This window comes from Heptranchias perlo, chromosome 23 (genome assembly GCF_035084215.1).
Source record: "Heptranchias perlo isolate sHepPer1 chromosome 23, sHepPer1.hap1, whole genome shotgun sequence".
NCBI lineage: Eukaryota > Metazoa > Chordata > Chondrichthyes > Hexanchiformes > Hexanchidae > Heptranchias > Heptranchias perlo.
Genome location: NC_090347.1, coordinates 44,825,522 through 44,843,630, shown reverse-complemented (window position 1 = coordinate 44,843,630; position 18,109 = coordinate 44,825,522). Strand labels below are relative to the sequence as shown.

Here is an 18,109-nt window from a genome sequence, read left to right as displayed (position 1 = left end):
CGGATTCCTGGAAAATGTCAGGCTACGTGGATCTCACGGCTGTTTCAGCGCAGCTGCAACTTGATAGGACTTGTTGGGTATGTTTTGCTACAGATGAAGACGATCGAAAACCTGCGGGGAGGTCTAGCAGAGGGCAGCAGCTGCCCAGATTTTTGTTTTGGGCCCAAGAGGAGCACTCTCCTTATTGAAATTCGATATTTCCTGGCCATTTTGTGAGCGGTCTCCAGTGATCCCTTTAAGGGGCACAAGGTTTGACCAACCACTGCCTGCATTAGTGGGAGAAGCATGTGCAGCAATCTGCCCCATCAAACACTCCCAGAGCAGGTACAGCATGGGTTAGATACAGAGTAAAGCTCCCTCTACACTGTCCCATCACACACTCCCAGGGCAGGTACAGCACGGGTTAGATACAGAGTAAAGCTCCCTCTACACTGCCCCATCAAACACTCCCAGGACAGGTACAGTACAGGTTAGATACAGAGTAAAGCTCCCTCAAAACTGCCCCATCAAACACTCCCAGAGCAGGTACAGCATGGGTTAGATACAGAGTAAAGCTCCCTCCACACTGTCCCATCAAACACTCCCAGGGCAGGTACAGCACGGGTTAGATACAGAGTAAAGCTCCCTCTACACTGTCCCATCAAACACTCCCAGGGCAGGTACAGCACAGGTTAGATACAGAGTAAAGCTCCCTCTACACTGTCCCATCAAACACTCCCAGGGCAGGTACAGCATGTGTTAGATACAGAGTAAAGCTCCCTCTACAATGCCCCATCAAACACTCCCAGGGCAGGTACAGCACGGGTTAGATACAGAGTAAAGCTCCCTCTACACTGTCCCATCAAACACTCCCAGGACAGGTACAGTACAGGTTAGATACAGAGTAAAGCTCCCTCTATACTACCCCATCAAACACTCCCAGAGCAGGTACAGCATGGGTTAGATACAGAGTAAAGCTCCCTCCACACTGTCCCATCAAACACTCCCAGGGCAGGTACAGCATGTGTTAGATACAGAGTAAAGCTCCCTCTACAATGCCCCATCAAACACTCCCAGGGCAGGTACAGCACGGGTTAGATACAGAGTAAAGCTCCCTCTATACTGTCCCATCAAACACTCCCAGAGCAGGTACAGCACGGGTTAGATACAGAGTAAAGCTCCCTCTATGCTGTCCCATCAAACACTCCCAGAGCAGGTACAGCACGGGTTAGATACAGAGTAAAATTGCTGCCCAAAAAATGTTCCCTTGCTCTTAATTTAGTAGAGTTTTCCCCACTGCAAGAAAAAGGTGTTGTCCAGAGAAAATGTCTGATCCCTGTAGATTTGGGGTTTTTCTTTCTTGTGACTTGCCCCTTCCTCTTGTTCTTCCATATTTTCTCCATATTGTTGGGTCCTATCTCTCTCCTCCCAGGTTCTGTTACAACCTTCCAAGTCGAAGTCACGATCAATGGAGTTGAGGCCATCCCATTATTCCTGGTGATAGTGAAATCCTGCTATAGAATCCATGGTAGTGAAATTGGTGAAAGCGCGAAATGAGCAATAGCGAACCTGCGCCTACTTTGCACGCCGCCCGATTTCCTTTCCCAGTGGATACCACGATACCTACACACGCATTGAGCTCTCTGGATTTATCTCAATGGAGCACGAGATTGAGGGGGAACGATTCCAGACTGTTACCCACAGCCAGGAGGGTGAGTAAAGAGATAAATGGGAATGAGAAAAGGAGAGCGAGCAGCATAACGGAGAGAAAAGAAAGAACTTGCATTTATATAGCAACCTTTCATGACCTCAGCACATCCTAAAGCGCTTTACAGCCAATGAAATACTTTTGAAGTACAGTCACTGTTGTAATGTAGGAAATGCGGCAGCCAATTTGTGCACAGCAAGATCCCACAAACAGCAATGAGATAATTGACCAGATAATCTGTTTTTGTTGATGTTGATTGAAGGATAAATATTGGCCAGAACACCAGGGAGAATTCCCCTGCTCTTCTTTGAATAGTGCCACAGGGCCCTTTACATCCGAGAGGGCAAATGGGGCCTCGGTTTAACATCTCATCCCAAACTCTCTGGTTGAAATGTCAGCCTCGATTCCATGCACACATCTCTGGAGTGGGGTTTGACCCCACGACCTCCTGATACAGAAGGAAGCGTGCTACCACTGAGCCAAGACTGGCACCTTGAGGAGAGAGAAAAGTATTAATGCCCATGTTTACACTGTAATGAAGGGCTTACGACTGACTCTGATTCACTGTGATTCAGTCAGAAGCCATCTTTCGACTACCTATCTGCATAATACATCTATACATTATTTTTAAAATGTTGTGTAGGTCATGCATTTCCTGTCCATGACTTGTTGTTATGATTTTTGGTCACGCTTTTCTGTCAACGTTTCCCATTATAAATTTCTATGTCAACATTGCCCGTTCGATTTTGCTACGTCAACTGTCACAATGTAGTTGCAGCCTCTGGCCACTAGATGCATCTGTGGAGTAAGTTTCTGAAGACCCTCTCTTTCAACTCTTGTTACCACTTGTACATAAAAGAAATATTCACTACTGACTGTGGACAACTGTTGCCACGACATTTTAGACAAGGTACTATGATACAGAGTAATATAATCACTAATGGTAAGTAAGTAGGTAATGCCATAATAAAGCACGGAATTACAAAATAAAAAGATAATGTTAAACTCCTACAAGACCTTAGTTAGGCCACAGTTGGAGTATGTATACAGTTTTGCGCCCCTTATTATAGGAATGATATAAAGCAATGGAAAAGGTGCAGCGTAGATTCACCGGGATGTTACCAGGGATAGTGAGAAATTATTTCCACTACTAATAAGAGGGAACAAATTAAGATGAAAGAATTAAAGGGGAGGTTAGAAAAAGTTCCAGGTCTACAAAAAATATAAACTATTTTAATAAATATGGATTATTATAATATGTGCTGTCCGTGGTATAATATATATGGATTGTTATAGAATATATTGGCCTTTCTTCATTACCGATTGCCAGAGTATTTGAGCACGATGTCGCCCAGCATTTTCTGAGTTCTCTTGACCGCGTTCTGATCTGTTCTAGCTGAATTATATAATATTTACACACAGACTGCTGTTGCTCAGTAATCAGATGCTGGTTCTCACTCAGTAAACTTGCAAAGATTATGTCACAATCATTAATCTTTCAGTGTGGGCCTCTGTGCATCAGGAGACACTGACTGCCCCTCGCAGCCGGGAGAAGGCAGAGTGAAGAATGGACCAGTGCGTGTGTGAGCGGTACACAACACAGGGTCACAGGTTCGATGCCCGATCTGTTAGCTGATCCCATGTCAGCTCAATGGATGTAGTGCTACGATCTGCCTCAGTTACAACTGGGCCAGGGAGGAGAAAAATCGTTTCCTGACCAGGGTCGGTGTTTATGTAACGGTTTAATTCCCAAACTGTCTCCGTTCCTACGTGGCGGAGATGCTCGGTTTAGTTCAGTATCTCATGCACAGTGAGGCTCGATAACCACCAAACAAATCACGAGGAGATAGCACAGGAGAGATACAGCTTGGGATGCACTTTACAACAACACAAAGTAGGGACTTTATGCTGATGCAAAGACAATTTCCAATCATCGCCCCTCACCTCCCCTACCCTCCCCTCCCCATACCTTATCTCCCCTCAACGTCCCTCTGCTCGCCTTCCCGCCCCTCATATCCCCTCCCCTCGCCTTCTATCACTCCCCTTCCCTCCCCTCCCCTCTTCTCCCCTATCTCGCCCTCCTCTCCTGAAGGTGCTTGCTCTATTTGGGGTACAGGTTTCACAGGTACCAGCTGCCCTCCAGCCCCTGGCCCAAGTGCGCTCGGACAGTGAGTATCGGCAGGTTATTTGACCGTGTAGGGTATCACAGCCAAGCCGACCTGCAGGGTAAATTAACAGGTAGCTTTAGGTTCTTGAACGAGTTTGAAAACAGCTCGTTTAAACTTGAAAATAAGCTCAGTGCGAAAACAGCTAAACCTTTCAGGAGAATTCTCAACGAGAAAGGATGAGGGACTTCAGTAATGTGGAGAGACTAGAGAAGCTGGGATTGTTCTCCTTGGAGCAGAGAAGGTTAAGAGGGGATTTTATAGAGGCATTCAAAATTATGAAGGTTTTGTTAGAGTAGATAGGGAGAAACTGTTTCCATGATATGCCGAATGGCCTCCTTCTGTGCCATATGATTCTATGATTCTATGAACCTGTCCTCATAATTTAACCCTTTTAGCCCTGGTATCATTCTGGTGAATCTGCGCAGCACCCCATCCAAGGCCAGTATATCCTTCCTGAGGTGCGGTGCCCAGAACCGAACGCAGTCTCCAGATGGGGTCTGACCAGAGCTCTGTACAGCTGGAACATAACTTCACCCCTTTTGTATTCCAGCCCTCTTGAGATAAAGACCATTTGCCTTTTCAATCATTTTTTGTACCTGTCCACTAGCTTTTAGTGATTTCTGTACATTGACCCCTAAATCCCTCTGCTCTTCCACAGTTCCAAGCTTCTCATCATTTAGAAAATACTCTGATTTGTCTTTCTTAGGTCCAAAGTAGATGACCTCACACTTCCCCACATTGAACTCCATCTGCCACATTTTTGCCCACTCACTTAATCTATCAGTGTCCCTTTGCAACTTTCTGCTCCCATCTACACTATTTACTGTTCCACCTAACTTAGTGTCATCAGCAAACTTGGGTATACAGCTCTCTATTCCTTCATCCAAGTCATTTATAAATATAGTGAAAAGCTGAGGTCCCAGTAGTCACATCCTGACAATTTGAGTACATACCCATTATCCCTTCACTCTGTCGCCTTCCTCCTAACCAATTCCCTATCCAAGCCAATACAATGCCTCCAATTCCATGCACTCTCATTTTTGTTAACAGTCTCTTATGTGGAACCTTGTTGAATGCCTTCCGAAAGTCCATATAAATAACATCCCTTATCTACCACATTAGTTACCTCCTAAAAATATTCAACCAGGTTCGTTAGACATGACTTATATACTGATTATAATATATACTGCCTATTATAATATACACTAATTATTATACATTATACTATTATAATTTATATGGTCAGCATTGTAAAATATATACTATCATAATATGTTTGTTATAATATATGCTAATTATTACAAATTATACTGCCAGTATTGTAAAACATATACTATTATAATATATACTGAATATTGTAATATAGATTGCCTGTTATAATATATGCTGATTATTATTATAGCATTATATAGAATTATCTATTATAATATACGTTGACTATGTTATATCATGTACTGATTTTAAAAAAGTGTTAAAAAATATATACTATCGGAATATAAACTGTCAAAATATATATAGAATCATAGAATGGTTACAGCACAGAAGGAGGCCATTCAGCCCATCAAGCCCATGCCGGCTCTTTGTAAGAGCAATCCAGTTACTCTCATTCCCCCGCTCCTTCCCCATAGCGTTGCAAATTTTTTCCCTTCAAGTATTTATTCAATTCCTTTTTGAAAGCCACGATTGAATCTGCTTCCACCACCATTTCAGGCAGTGCATTCCAGATCATAACTACTCGCTGCGTAAAGAAGTTTTTCCTCATGTCGCCTTTGGTTCTTTTGCCAATCACCTTAAATCTGTGTCCACTGGTTCTCAACCCTTCCGCCAATGGGAACAGTTTCTCTTTATTTATTTTATCTAAACCCTTCATGATTTTGAACACCTCTATCAAATCTCCTCTTAACCTTCTCTGCTCTCAGAAGAACAACCCCAGCTTCTCCAGTCTGTCCACATAACTGAAGTCCCTCATCCCTGGAATCATTCTAGTAAATCTTTTCTGCACCCTCTCTAAGGCCTTCACATCCTTCCTAAAATGCGGTGCCCAGAATTGGACACAATACTCCAGTTGTGGCCGAACCAGTGTTTTATATAGGTCCAACATGCCTACCTTGCTTTTGTACTCTATGCCTCTATTTATAAAGCCCTGGATCCCGAATGCTTTTTTAACCGCTTTCTCAACCTGCCCTGCCACCTTCAAAGATTTGTGTACATACATCCCCAGGTCTCTCTGATCCTGCACCCCCTTTAGAATCGTACCCTTTAGTTTATATTGCCTCTCCTCATTCTTTCTGCCAAAATGTATCACTTCGACTTCTCTGTGTTAAATTTAATTTGCCATGTGTCCGCCCATTCCACCAGCCTGTTTATGTCCTCTTGAAGTCTATCACTATCCTCCTCACTGTTTACTACCCTTCCAAGTTTTGTATCATCTCAAATTTTGAAATTGTGCCCTGTACACATAAGTCCAAGTCATTAATATATGTCAAGAAAAGCAGTGGTCCCAGTACCGACCCCTGGGGAACACAACTGTACACCTCCCTCCAGTCCGAAAAACAACCGTTCACCACTACTCTCTGTTTCCTGTCACTTAGCCAATTTTGTATCCATGCTGCCACTCCCCCTTTTATTCTATGGGCTTCAATTTTGCTGACAAGCCTATTATGTGGCACTTTATCAAACGCGTTTTGGATGTCCATATACACATCAATCCTCATCAATCCTCTCTGCTACCTCATCAAAAAAATCAATCAAGTTAGTTAAACACGATTTGCCTTTAACAAATCCGTGCTGGCTTTCCTTAATTAATCCACACTTGTCCAAGTGACTGTTAATTTTGTCCCAGATTATCGTTTCTAAAAGCTTCCCCACCCCCGAGGTTAAAGCGACTGGCCTGTAGTTGTCAACTTTATCCTTACACCCTTTTTTGAACAGGGGTGTAACATGGTTGAGAAAGGCATGGATGTTGGGGAACTTGGGGAAATAAATAGTGATGTCTTGAGGAGTGTACATATTACAGAGAGGGAGGTGCTGGAAGTCTTAACGCGCATCAAGGTAGATAAATCTCCGGGACCTGATGAAATGTATCCCAGGACGTTATGGGAGGTTAGGGAGGAAATTGCGGGTCCCCGAGCAGAGATATTTGAATCATCGACAGCTACAGGTGAGGTGCCTGAAGATTGGAGGGTAGCAAATGTTGTGCCTTTGTTTAAGAAGGGCGGCAGGGAAAAGCCTGGGAACTACAGACCGGTGAGCCTGACATCTGTAGTGGGTAAGTTGTTAGAGGGTATTCTGAGAGACAGGATCTACAGGCATTTGGAGAGGCAGGGACTGATTAGGAACAGTCAGCATGGTTTTGTGAGTGGAAAATCATGTCTCACGAATTTGATTGAGTTTTTTGAAGGGGTAACCAAGAAGATAGATGAGGGCTGTGCAGTAGACGTGGTCTATATGGACTTCAGCAAAGCCTTTGACAAGGTACCGCATGGTAGGTTGTTACATAAGGTTAAATCTCACAGGATCCAAGGTGAGGTAGCCAATTGGATACAAAATTGGCTTGACGACAGAAGACAAGAGGGTGGTTGTGGAGGGTTGTTTTTCAAACTGGAGGCCTGTGACCAGCGGTGTGCCTCAGGGATCGGTGCTGGGTCTGCTGTTATTTGTTATTTATATTAATGATTTGGATGGGAATTTAGGAGGCATGGTTAGTAAGTTTGCAGATGACACCAAGATTGGTGGCATTGTGGACAGTGAAGAAGGTTATCTAGGATTGCAACGGGATCTTGATAAATTGGGCCAGTGGGCCGATGAATGGCAGATGGAGTTTAATTTAGATAAATGTGAGGTGATGCATTTTGGTAGATCGAATCGGGCCAGGACCTACTCCGTTAATGGTAGGGCATTGGGGAGAGTTATAGAACAAAGAGATCTAGGAGTACAGGTTCATAGCTCCTTGAAAGTGGAGTCACAGGTGGATAGGGTGGTGAAGAAGGCATTCGGCATGCTTGGTTTCATTGGTCAGATCATTGAATACAGGAGTTGGGATGTCTTGTTGAAGTTGTACAAGACATTAGTAAGGCCACACTTGGAATACTGTGTACAGTTCTGGTCACCCTATTATAGAAAGGATATTATTAAACTAGAAAGAGTGCAGAAGAGATTTACTAGGATGCTACCGGGACTTGATGGTTTGACTTATAGGGAAAGGTTAGATAGACTGGGACTTTTTTCCCTGGAGAGTAGGAGGTTAAGGGGTGATCTAATAGAAGTCTATAAAATAATGAGGGGCATAGATAAGGTAGATAGTCAAAATCTTTTCCCAAAGGTAGGGGAGTCTATAACGAGGGGACATAGATTTAAGGTGAGAGGGGAGAGATACAAAAGGGTCCAGAGGGGCAATTTTTTCACTCAAAGGGTGGTGAGTGTCTGGAACGAGCTGCCAGAGGCAGTAGTAGAGGCGGGTACAATTTTGTCTTTTAAAAAGCATTTGGACAGTTACATGGGTAAGATGGGTATAGAGGGATATGGGCCAAGTGCAGGCAATTGGGACTAGCTTAGTGGTATAAACTGGGCGACATGGACATGTTGGGCCGAAGGGCCTGTTTCCATGTTGTAACTTCTAGGATTCTATGATTTGCAATTCTCCAGTCCTCTGACACCACCCCCCATTAGAGGATTGGAAGATTATGGCCAGCATGGCAATTTCCACCCTTACTTCCCTCAGCAACCGAGGATGCATCCCATCCGGACCGAGTGACTTATCTACTTTAAGTACTGCCAGCCTTTCTAGTACCCCCTCTATCAATTTTTCGCCCATCCAGTATCTCAACTACCTCTTCTTTTATTGTGAGGTATGGATTATTATAATATGTACTGTCTGTGGTATAATATATACAGAATGTATATTATATATGGACTTATGTAATATATACAGATTGTTATAGAATACATTGGCCTTTCTTCATTGCCAATTGCCAGGGTATTTGAGCACGATGTCGCCCAGCATTTTGCGAGTGCTATTAACCGCGTTCTGATCTGTTCTAGCTGAATTATATAATATTTACACACAGGCTACTGTTTCTCAGTAATTAGCTGCTGGTTCTCACTCAGTAAACTTACAAAGATTATGTCACAATCATTAATCTTTCAGTGTGGGCCTCTGTGCATCAGGAGACACTGACTGCCCCTCGCAGCCGGGAGAAGGCAGAGTGAAGAATGGACCAGTGCATGTGTGAGCGGTACACAACACAGGGTCACAGGTTCGACGCCCGGTCTGTTAGCTGATCCCATGTCAGCTCAATGGATGTAGTGCTACGATCTGCCTCAGTTACAACTGGGCCAGGGACGGATAAAATCGTTTCCTGACCAGGGTCGGTGTTTATGTAACAGTTTAATTCCCAAACTGTCTCCGTTCCTACGTGGCAGAGATGCTCGGTTTAGTTCAGTATCTCATGCACAGTGAGGCTCGATAACCACCAAACAAATCGCGAGGAGATAGCACAGGAGAGATACAGCTTGGGATGCACTTTACAACAACACAAAGCAGGGACTTTGTGTTGATGCAAAGACAATTTCTAATGATCTCCTCTCCCGTCACCTCCCCTCCTCTCCACTCCCCTCCCTTCACCTCACTCGCCAAGGCTTCTTCGACAGCACCTCCCAAACCCGTGACCTCTACCACCTAGAAGGACAAGAGCAGCAGGCACATGGGAACAACACCACCTGCACGTTCCCCTCCAAGTCACACACCATCCCGACTTGGAAATATATCGCCGTTGCTTCATTGTCGCTGGGTCAAAATCCTGGAACTCCCTTCCTAACAGCACTGTGGGAGAACCTTCACCACACGGACTGCAGCGGTTCAAGAAGGCGGCTCACCACCACCTTCTCGAGGGCAATTAGGGATGGGCAATAAATGCCGGCCTCGCCAGCGACGCCCACATCCCGTGAACGAATAAAAAAAAACATCACCTCCCATCACTCCCCTCCCCTCCCCTCCCCTCCTCTCCTCTCTTCTCCCCTCCCCTCCTCCTCTCCTGAAAGTGCTGGCTCTATTTGGGGTACAGGTTTGACAAGTACCAGCCGCCCTCCAGCCCCTCGCCCAAGAGGCCACTCTTTATGGGTGCGCTCGGACAGTGAGTATTGGCAGGCTATTCAACTATGGAGGGAATCACAGCCAAGCCGCATCCTCTCCTCACCCGACCTGCAGGGCGAATTAACAGGGAGCTTTAGGTTCTTGAACAAGTTTGAAAACAGCTCATTTAAACTTGAAAATAAGCTCAGTGTGAAAACAGATAAACCTCTCAGGGGAATTCTCAATGAGAAAGGATGAGGGACTTCAGTCATGTGGAGAGACTAGAGAAGCTGGGATTGTTCTCCTTGGAGCCGGGAAGGTTGAGGGGAGATTTAATAGAGGCATTCAAAATTATGACGGTTTTGGTAAATAGGGAGAAACTGTTACCACTGGCAGGAGGGTCGGTAAGCAGAGGACACAGATTTTAAAAGATTGGTAAAAGAACCAGGGTGGGGGGGGGGGGGAGATGAGAATTTTTTTTACGCAGCAAGTTGTTATGATCTGGAATACACTGCCTGAGAAGGTGGAAGAAGCAGATTCAATAGTAATTTTCAAAATGAAATTGGATACATAGACGAAAAGGAAAAATTTGCAGGGGAAAGAAAAAAAAAAGACTTGCATTTATATAGCACCTTTCACAACCTTAAAGCCCTTCACAGCCAGTGAAGTAGTTTAGAAATGTGGTTTACTGTTGTGATGGGGGGGCGGGGGGGGGGGGTTCTAATTGGATAGCTGCTTCAAAAAGCTGGCACAGGCACGATGGGCCGAATGCTTCCGTGCTGGAAGGTTCGATGAGTGAGTGGGAGACAAAAAGGAACAATGCTGAAGGATCGCCGGCTGCGAGTGAGAGACCCGCCCGCCCGCCGGCTGACCTACCCTCTGCTGACAATCAGCCGCAGCGCCTCCAGGTTGCCATGGTAAACCGCCCAGAGAGTCGGAGTCATGCCGTCCTCGTCAGGGGAGTTGAGCTCCTTCCTGCTCGCCTCCTTCAGCAGGTCCAGGTAGCCATCCCGAGCGGCCTTGTGGTACTTGTCGTTCATGGCGCCGACTGCACTTCGTTGGGAGGCATCGGGGGGTCCGCCGACGGACGGAACCATGGAGAGGGGCAGGCCGCCCACAGGGAGAGACTGCCGGCGACCGGCGACCGGCGACCAGCCGTGGGCCGGGGAGAGAGCGGGAGAGGCGGGAGGAGGAGCCTGGAGGGACTGATATTGGAGACTCCCAGCCCGGGGATTCCGGCCGGTCCTAGTGCCCCCCCCCCCCCACCAGTGCCCTCTGCTCAATCATCCTCGCGAACTCCAACATCTTTCTTCATTCGTTTTAAATACTTCAACTGTTTGAATTCAATACAAGATTTCACCATTCCACCAGACGCTTCTTTATTATGAGGCAGCGTTTAACGGGCACCGAACACAACGCCTGGTCTCGAGTTTTGTCTCATCACCTCCTTGTGAAGCGCCTTGGGATGTCCTGGAACTCACAACACGGTATAGAAAGGCACGTGGTGGTTGTTTACACTACTCAGAATCCATACACTGCCCAGGATCCAAACACTACCCAGGATCCATACACTACCCAGGATACAAACACTACCCAGGATCCATACACTACCCAGGATCCAAACACTACCCAGGATCCATACACTACCCAGGATACAAACACTACCCAGGATCCATACACTACCCAGGATCCAGACACTGCCCAGGATCCATACACTACCCAGGATACAAACACTACCCAGGATCCATACACTACCCAGGATCCAAACACTACCCAGGATCCAGACACTGCCCAGGATCCAAACACTGCCCAGGATCCATACACTGCCCAGGATCCAAACACTACCCAGGATCCATACACTACCCAGGATCCAAACACTACCCAGGATCCAGACACTGCCCAGGATCCAAACACTGCCCAGGATCCAGACACTGCCCAGGATCCAAACACTGCCCAGGATCCATACACTACCCAGGATCCAAACACTACCCAGGATCCAGACACTGCCCAGGATACAAACACTACCCAGGATCCATACACTACCCAGGATCCAAACACTACCCAGGATCCAAACACTGCCCAGGATCCAAACACTGCCCAGGATCCATACACTGCCCAGGATCCAAACACTACCCAGGATCCAGACACTGCCCAGGATCCATACACTACCCAGGATCCATACACTACCCAGGATCCATACACTACCCAGGATCCAAACACTGCCCAGGATCCATACACTACCCAGGATCCAAACACTGCCCAGGATCCATACACTACCCAGGATCCAAACACTGCCCAGGATCCATACACTGCCCAGGATCCATACACTACCCAGGATACATACACTGCCCAGGATACATACACTGCCCAGGATCCATACACTACCCAGGATCCATACACTACCCAGGATACATACACTGCCCAGGATACATACACTGCCCAGGATACATACACTACCCAGGATAGAAACACTACCCAGGATCCATACACTACCCAGGATCCATACACTACCCAGGATAGAAACACTACCCAGGATCCATACACTACCCAGGATCCATACACTGCCCAGGATCCAAACACTGCCCAGGATACAAACACTGCCCAGGATCCATACACTACCCAGGATCCATACACTGCCCAGGATACAAACACTACCCAGGATCCAAACACTGCCCAGGATCCATACACTACCCAGGATACAAACACTACCCAGGATACAAACACTACCCAGGATACAAACACTACCCAGGATACAAACACTACCCAGGATACATACACTACCCAGGATACAAACACTACTCAGGATACAAACACTGCCCAGGATCCATACACTACCCAGGATCCATACACTGCCCAGGATCCAAACACTGCCCAGGATACAAACACTACCCAGGATCCAAACACTGCCCAGGATCCATACACTACCCAGGATACAAACACTACCCAGGATACAAACACTACCCAGGATCCATACACTACCCAGGATACAAACACTACCCAGGATACAAACACTGCCCAGGATCCATACACTACCCAGGATCCATACACTACCCAGGATACAAACACTACCCAGGATACATACACTACCCAGGATACATACACTACCCAGGATACAAACACTACCCAGGATACAAACACTGCCCAGGATCCATACACTACCCAGGATACATACACTGGCCAGGATCCATACACTACCCAGGATCCATACACTACCCAGGATACATACACTGCCCAGGATACAAACACTACCCAGGATCCATACACTACCCAGGATCCATACACTGCCCAGGATCCATACACTGCCCAGGATCCATACACTACCCAGGATCCATACACTACCCAGGATCCATACACTGCCCAGGATCCATACACTGCCCAGGATCCAAACACTACCCAGGATCCATACACTGCCCAGGATCCATACACTGCCCAGGATACAAACACTACCCAGGATCCATACACTGCCCAGGATCCATACACTACCCAGGATCCAAACACTACCCAGGATCCATACACTGCCCAGGATCCATACACTACCCAGGATCCATACACTGCCCAGGATCCAAACACTACCCAGGATACATACACTACCCAGGATACATAAGAACTTAAGAATATAAGAAATAGGAGCAGGAGTAGGCCAATCGACCCCTCGAGCCTGCTCCGCCATTCAATAAGATCATGGCTGATCTGATCCTAACCTCAAATCTAAATTCATGTCCAATTTCCTGCCGCTCCCCGTAACCCCTAATTCCCTTTACTTCTAGGAAACTGTCTATTTCTGTTTTAAATTTATTTAATGATGTAGCTTCCACAGCTTCCTGAGGCAGCAAATTCCACAGACCTACCACCCTCTGAGTGAAGAAGTTTCTCCTCATCTCAGTTTTGAAAGAGCAGCCCCTTATTCTAAGATTATGCCCCCTAGTTCTAGTTTCACCCATCCTTGGGAACATCCTTACCGCATCCACCCGATCAAGCCCCTTCACAATCTTATATGTTTCAATAAGATCGCCTCTCATTCTTCTGAACTCCAATGAGTAGAGTCCCAATCTACTCAACCTCTCCTCATATGTCCGCCCCCTCATCCCCGGGATTAACCGAGTGAACCTTCTTTGTACTGCCTCGAGAGCAAGTATGTCTTTTCTTAAGTATGGACACCAAAACTGTATGCAGTATTCCAGGTGCGGTCTCACCAATACCTTATATAACTGCAGCAATACCTCCCTGTTTTTATATTCTATCCCCCTAGCAATAAACGCCAACATTCCGTTGGCCTTCTTGATCACCTGCTGCACCTGCAAACTAACTTTTTGATTTTCTTGCACTAGGACCCCCAGATCCCTTTGTACTGCAGTACTTTCCAGTTTCACGCCATTAAGATAATAACTTGCTCTCTGATTTTTCCTGCCAAAGTGCATAACCTCACATTTTCCAATATTGTATTGCATCTGCCAAATCTCCGCCCACTCACCCAGCCTGTCTATATCCCCTTGTAGGTTTTTTATGTCCTCCTCACTCTCTACTTTCCCTCCCACCTTTGTATCATCTGCAAACTTTGATATGTTACACTCGGTCCCCTCCTCCAAATCATTAATATAGATTGTAAAGAGTTGGGGACCCAGCACCGACCCCAGCGGAACACCACTGGCTACTGGTTGCCAGTCCGAGAATGAACCATTTATCCCAACTCTCTGCTTCCTGTTCGATAACCAATCCTCCACCCATGCCAGAATATTACCCCCAATCCAGTGATTCTTTATCTTGAGCAATAATCTTTTATGTGGCACCTTGTCGAATGCCTTCTGGAAGTCCAAATACACTACGTCCACTGGTTCCCCTTTATCCACCCTGTACGTTATGTCCTCAAAGAACTCAAGCAAATTTGTCAGACATGACTTCCCCTTCGTAAAGCCATGCTGACTTTGTCCTATTAAATTATGTTTATCCAAATGTTCTGCTACTGTCTCCTTAATAATAGACTCCAAAATTTTACCCACCACAGATATTAGGCTAACTGGTCTATAATTTCCAGCCTTCTGCCTACTACCCTTTTTAAATAAGGGTGTTACAATAGCAGTTTTCCAATCTGCCGGGACCTTTGCCGAGTCCAGAGAATTTTGGAAAATTATTACCAAAGCATCCACAATCCCTACTGCCACTACATTACCAAGGATACATACACTACTCAGGATCCATACACTACTCAGGATACATACAATACACAGGATACATACACTACTCAGGATACATACACTGCCCAGGATACATACACTACTCAGGATCCATACACTACTCAGGATACATACAATACACAGGATACATACACTACTCAGGATACATACACTGCCCAGGATACATACACTGCCCAGGATACATACACTGCCCAGGATACATACACTACTCATCGTTCACCTGACGAAGGAGGAAGCCTCCGAAAGCTTGTGAATTTAAAATAAAATTGCTGGACTATAACTTGGTGTTGTAAAATTGTTTACAATTGTCTTTAAGGGGCCCACATTACTCTTAGCCTCCCTCTTTCTCTTAATATATTTGTAAAAACCTTGTGTTGTCCTTGATATCCCTCGTATGATTTTTCTCATATTCCCTTTTTGCGGCTCTTACCACTTTCTTTGCATCACTCTGCTGTTCTTTTTATCTCCCCCATTCCGTGGGATCTCTATTGTTCTTTGTCTTCGTAAAAACCCTATCTTTTAGTTTCACACTATCTCTCACTTCCCTTGTTGACCAAGATTGTTTAATTACACAAGTCGAGTTCTTGCCCTTTAGGGGAATGTACAGGACTTGTATTCTACCAAATATTTCTTTGAAAACCTCCCAATGTTCATCTGTAGTTTTATCCGTTAATAGTTCTGCCCAGTCTATTGTGGTCAATTTCTGCCTCATCCCTCCAAAGTCCGCCTTACCTAAATTTAACACCTTGGTTCGTGACTCACCCTTCTCCCTCTCAAACCTAATATCGAATTCAATCATCTTATGGTCACTGTTAGCTCGGTGTTCCCTTAGCATCAGATTGTTGACTAATTCAAGCTCATTACTCATCACTAAATCTAATATGGCCTAATATATACAAAGGATCCATACACTACCCAGGATCCTACTCAAGAACTGCACATTGCCCAGGATCCATACAATATCCAAGGCCAGATGGGACAGTAGAGGGAGCTTTACTCTGTATCTAACCCGTGCTGTACCTGCCCTGGGAGTGTTTGATGGGACAGTATAGAGGGAGCTTTACTTTGTATCTAACCCGTGCTGTACCTGCCCTGGGATTGATTGATGGGACAGTGTGGAGGGAGCTTTACTCTGTATCTAACCCGTGCTGTACCTGCCCTGGGAGTGTTTGATGGGACAGTGTAGAGGGAGCTTTACTCTGTATCTAACCCGTGCTGTACCTGCCCTGGGAGTGTTTGATGGGACAGTGCAGGGGGAGCTTTACTCTGTATCTAACCCATGCTGTACCTGCCCTGGGAGTGTTTGATGGGACAGTGTAGAGGGAGCTTTACTCTGTATCTAACCCGTGCTGTACCTGCCCTGGGAGTGTTTGATGGGACAGTGTAGAGGGAGCTTTACTCTGTATCTAACCCGTGCTGTACCTGCCCTGGGAGTGTTTGATGGGACAGTGTGGAGGGAGCTTTACTCTGTATCTAACCCGTGCTGTACCTGCCCTGGGTGTGTTTGATGGGACAGTGTAGAGGGAGCTTTACTCTGTATCTAACCCGTGCTGTACCTGCCCTGGGAGTGTTTGATGGGACAGTGTAGAGGGAGCTTTACTCTGTATCTAACCCGTGCTGTACCTGCCCTGGGAGTGTTTGATGGGACAGTGTGGAGGGAGCTTTACTCTGTATCTAACCCCTGTTGTACCTGCCCTGGGAGTGTTTGATGGGACAGTGTAGAGGGAGCTTTACTCTGTATCTAACCCGTGCTGTACCTGCCCTGGGAGTGTTTGATGGGACAGTGTAGAGGGAGCTTTACTCTGTATCTAACCCGTGCTGTACCTGCCCTGGGAGTGTTTGATGGGACAGTGTAGAGGGAGCTTTACTCTGTATCTAACCCGTATTTGTACCTGCCCTGGGAGTGTTTGATTCTGGCATGAGGGGGCTTTAATTCACTTTATTGGCGATTTGTAGTGCAATGGTTAACGTGTTCATTTTGCGTTATATTAACTCGGTTATTACAGACCGTGTTACAACGGCACCGACACAAAAATACGATTCACCATTCACGAAAAATCACCCAAAGGACAAGTCCTTTGAGCATCTGAAAAGCAAATACTTTCCGTTGCACCGCATTGCCTTCCCTCACCTTGATAAACACTAAAATTCACCAAGAACCCTAATTGCAATCCTGAGCTTTATTATATTATAAATCACTCCTCAGTGTTACAACATTTCTAAACTTCACACGGCCCAGTACGTTTTATTCTCGTCAAATGATAGAGATTTGTGTGAAGTTTATTGGTGTGTCGCTCTGATTTATAGACACTTTGCAGGTAAAAACCTGTGCCATCCCCACGCTCTGATACCCTCCCCGGTATAAATGCTCCGCTGATTCAGACCCACCAGGGACCGTGATACAAAGGAAAGGGGCACTGGTCTCTCGGGCTCTCCTGGGTAAGTCGTTTAACTGATCAGTTTGAATGGTAAAATTAATGATTTCAGGTTAGATTCCTTGCTGCAGGATGTAACGGAGAACCATTCCTAATCAGTCTGCGTATCCATGGGTTCCTGAATGGAAAACCACACCCAACAGGGCTGATCTATTCAGCACAAGCCTCATCCCCCGGGAGCACATATCTGGGAATCACCTTATGGATGGGAAATTATAGATTGGTGCACTCACGAATTTCCGTTGCGTGCTCCCAGTGGATGAGGCTCCACACCGCAAGCTCCACGCCGAAAATGGGCCCGAGTATCTTTTTTAAAAGTAGTTTTTTCCATATTTTGAGAGTTACTTTTAACTAGTTTTCATGCCCCTGCGTAGACGATCCAGGTTCGGCCCCTGGTCTGTGCTGAGCGAACAGGTCCGAACAGGGGACTCAGGGATCTGCTGAGGAGGGATGGAGGGATTGTGGATATGGTAAAAAGAGATTGAGGATATGGTGAGAAGAGATTGAGGATATGTTGAGAAGGGATTGTGATTATAGCGAAAAAGGATCGAGGGGTT

General features: G+C 45.9%; 2 protein-coding genes across 3 annotated transcripts in view; one reads left to right on the top strand and one right to left on the bottom strand.

Moving 5' to 3' along the window:
- LOC137341293 (pre-mRNA splicing regulator USH1G-like) overlaps window positions 1–11,121 on the bottom strand; it is a 72,753-nt gene extending 61,632 nt beyond the window's left edge. For both annotated transcript variants that reach the window (XM_068004410.1, XM_068004409.1), the window contains exon 1: window positions 10,802–11,121. In XM_068004410.1, the coding sequence (XP_067860511.1) occupies window positions 10,802–11,022 (221 nt within the window). In that variant the 5' untranslated portion in view covers window positions 11,023–11,121. The remainder of the gene's footprint in view (window positions 1–10,801) is intronic.
- Window positions 11,122–11,309: 188 nt separating this feature from the next.
- Window positions 11,310–13,529, top strand: LOC137341332 (cell surface glycoprotein 1-like). Its single transcript, XM_068004457.1, has one exon. It carries the CDS (start codon window positions 11,310–11,312, stop codon window positions 13,527–13,529), a length of 2,220 nt encoding a protein of 739 aa, XP_067860558.1.
- The last annotated feature ends 4,580 nt before the right edge of the window (window positions 13,530–18,109 follow it).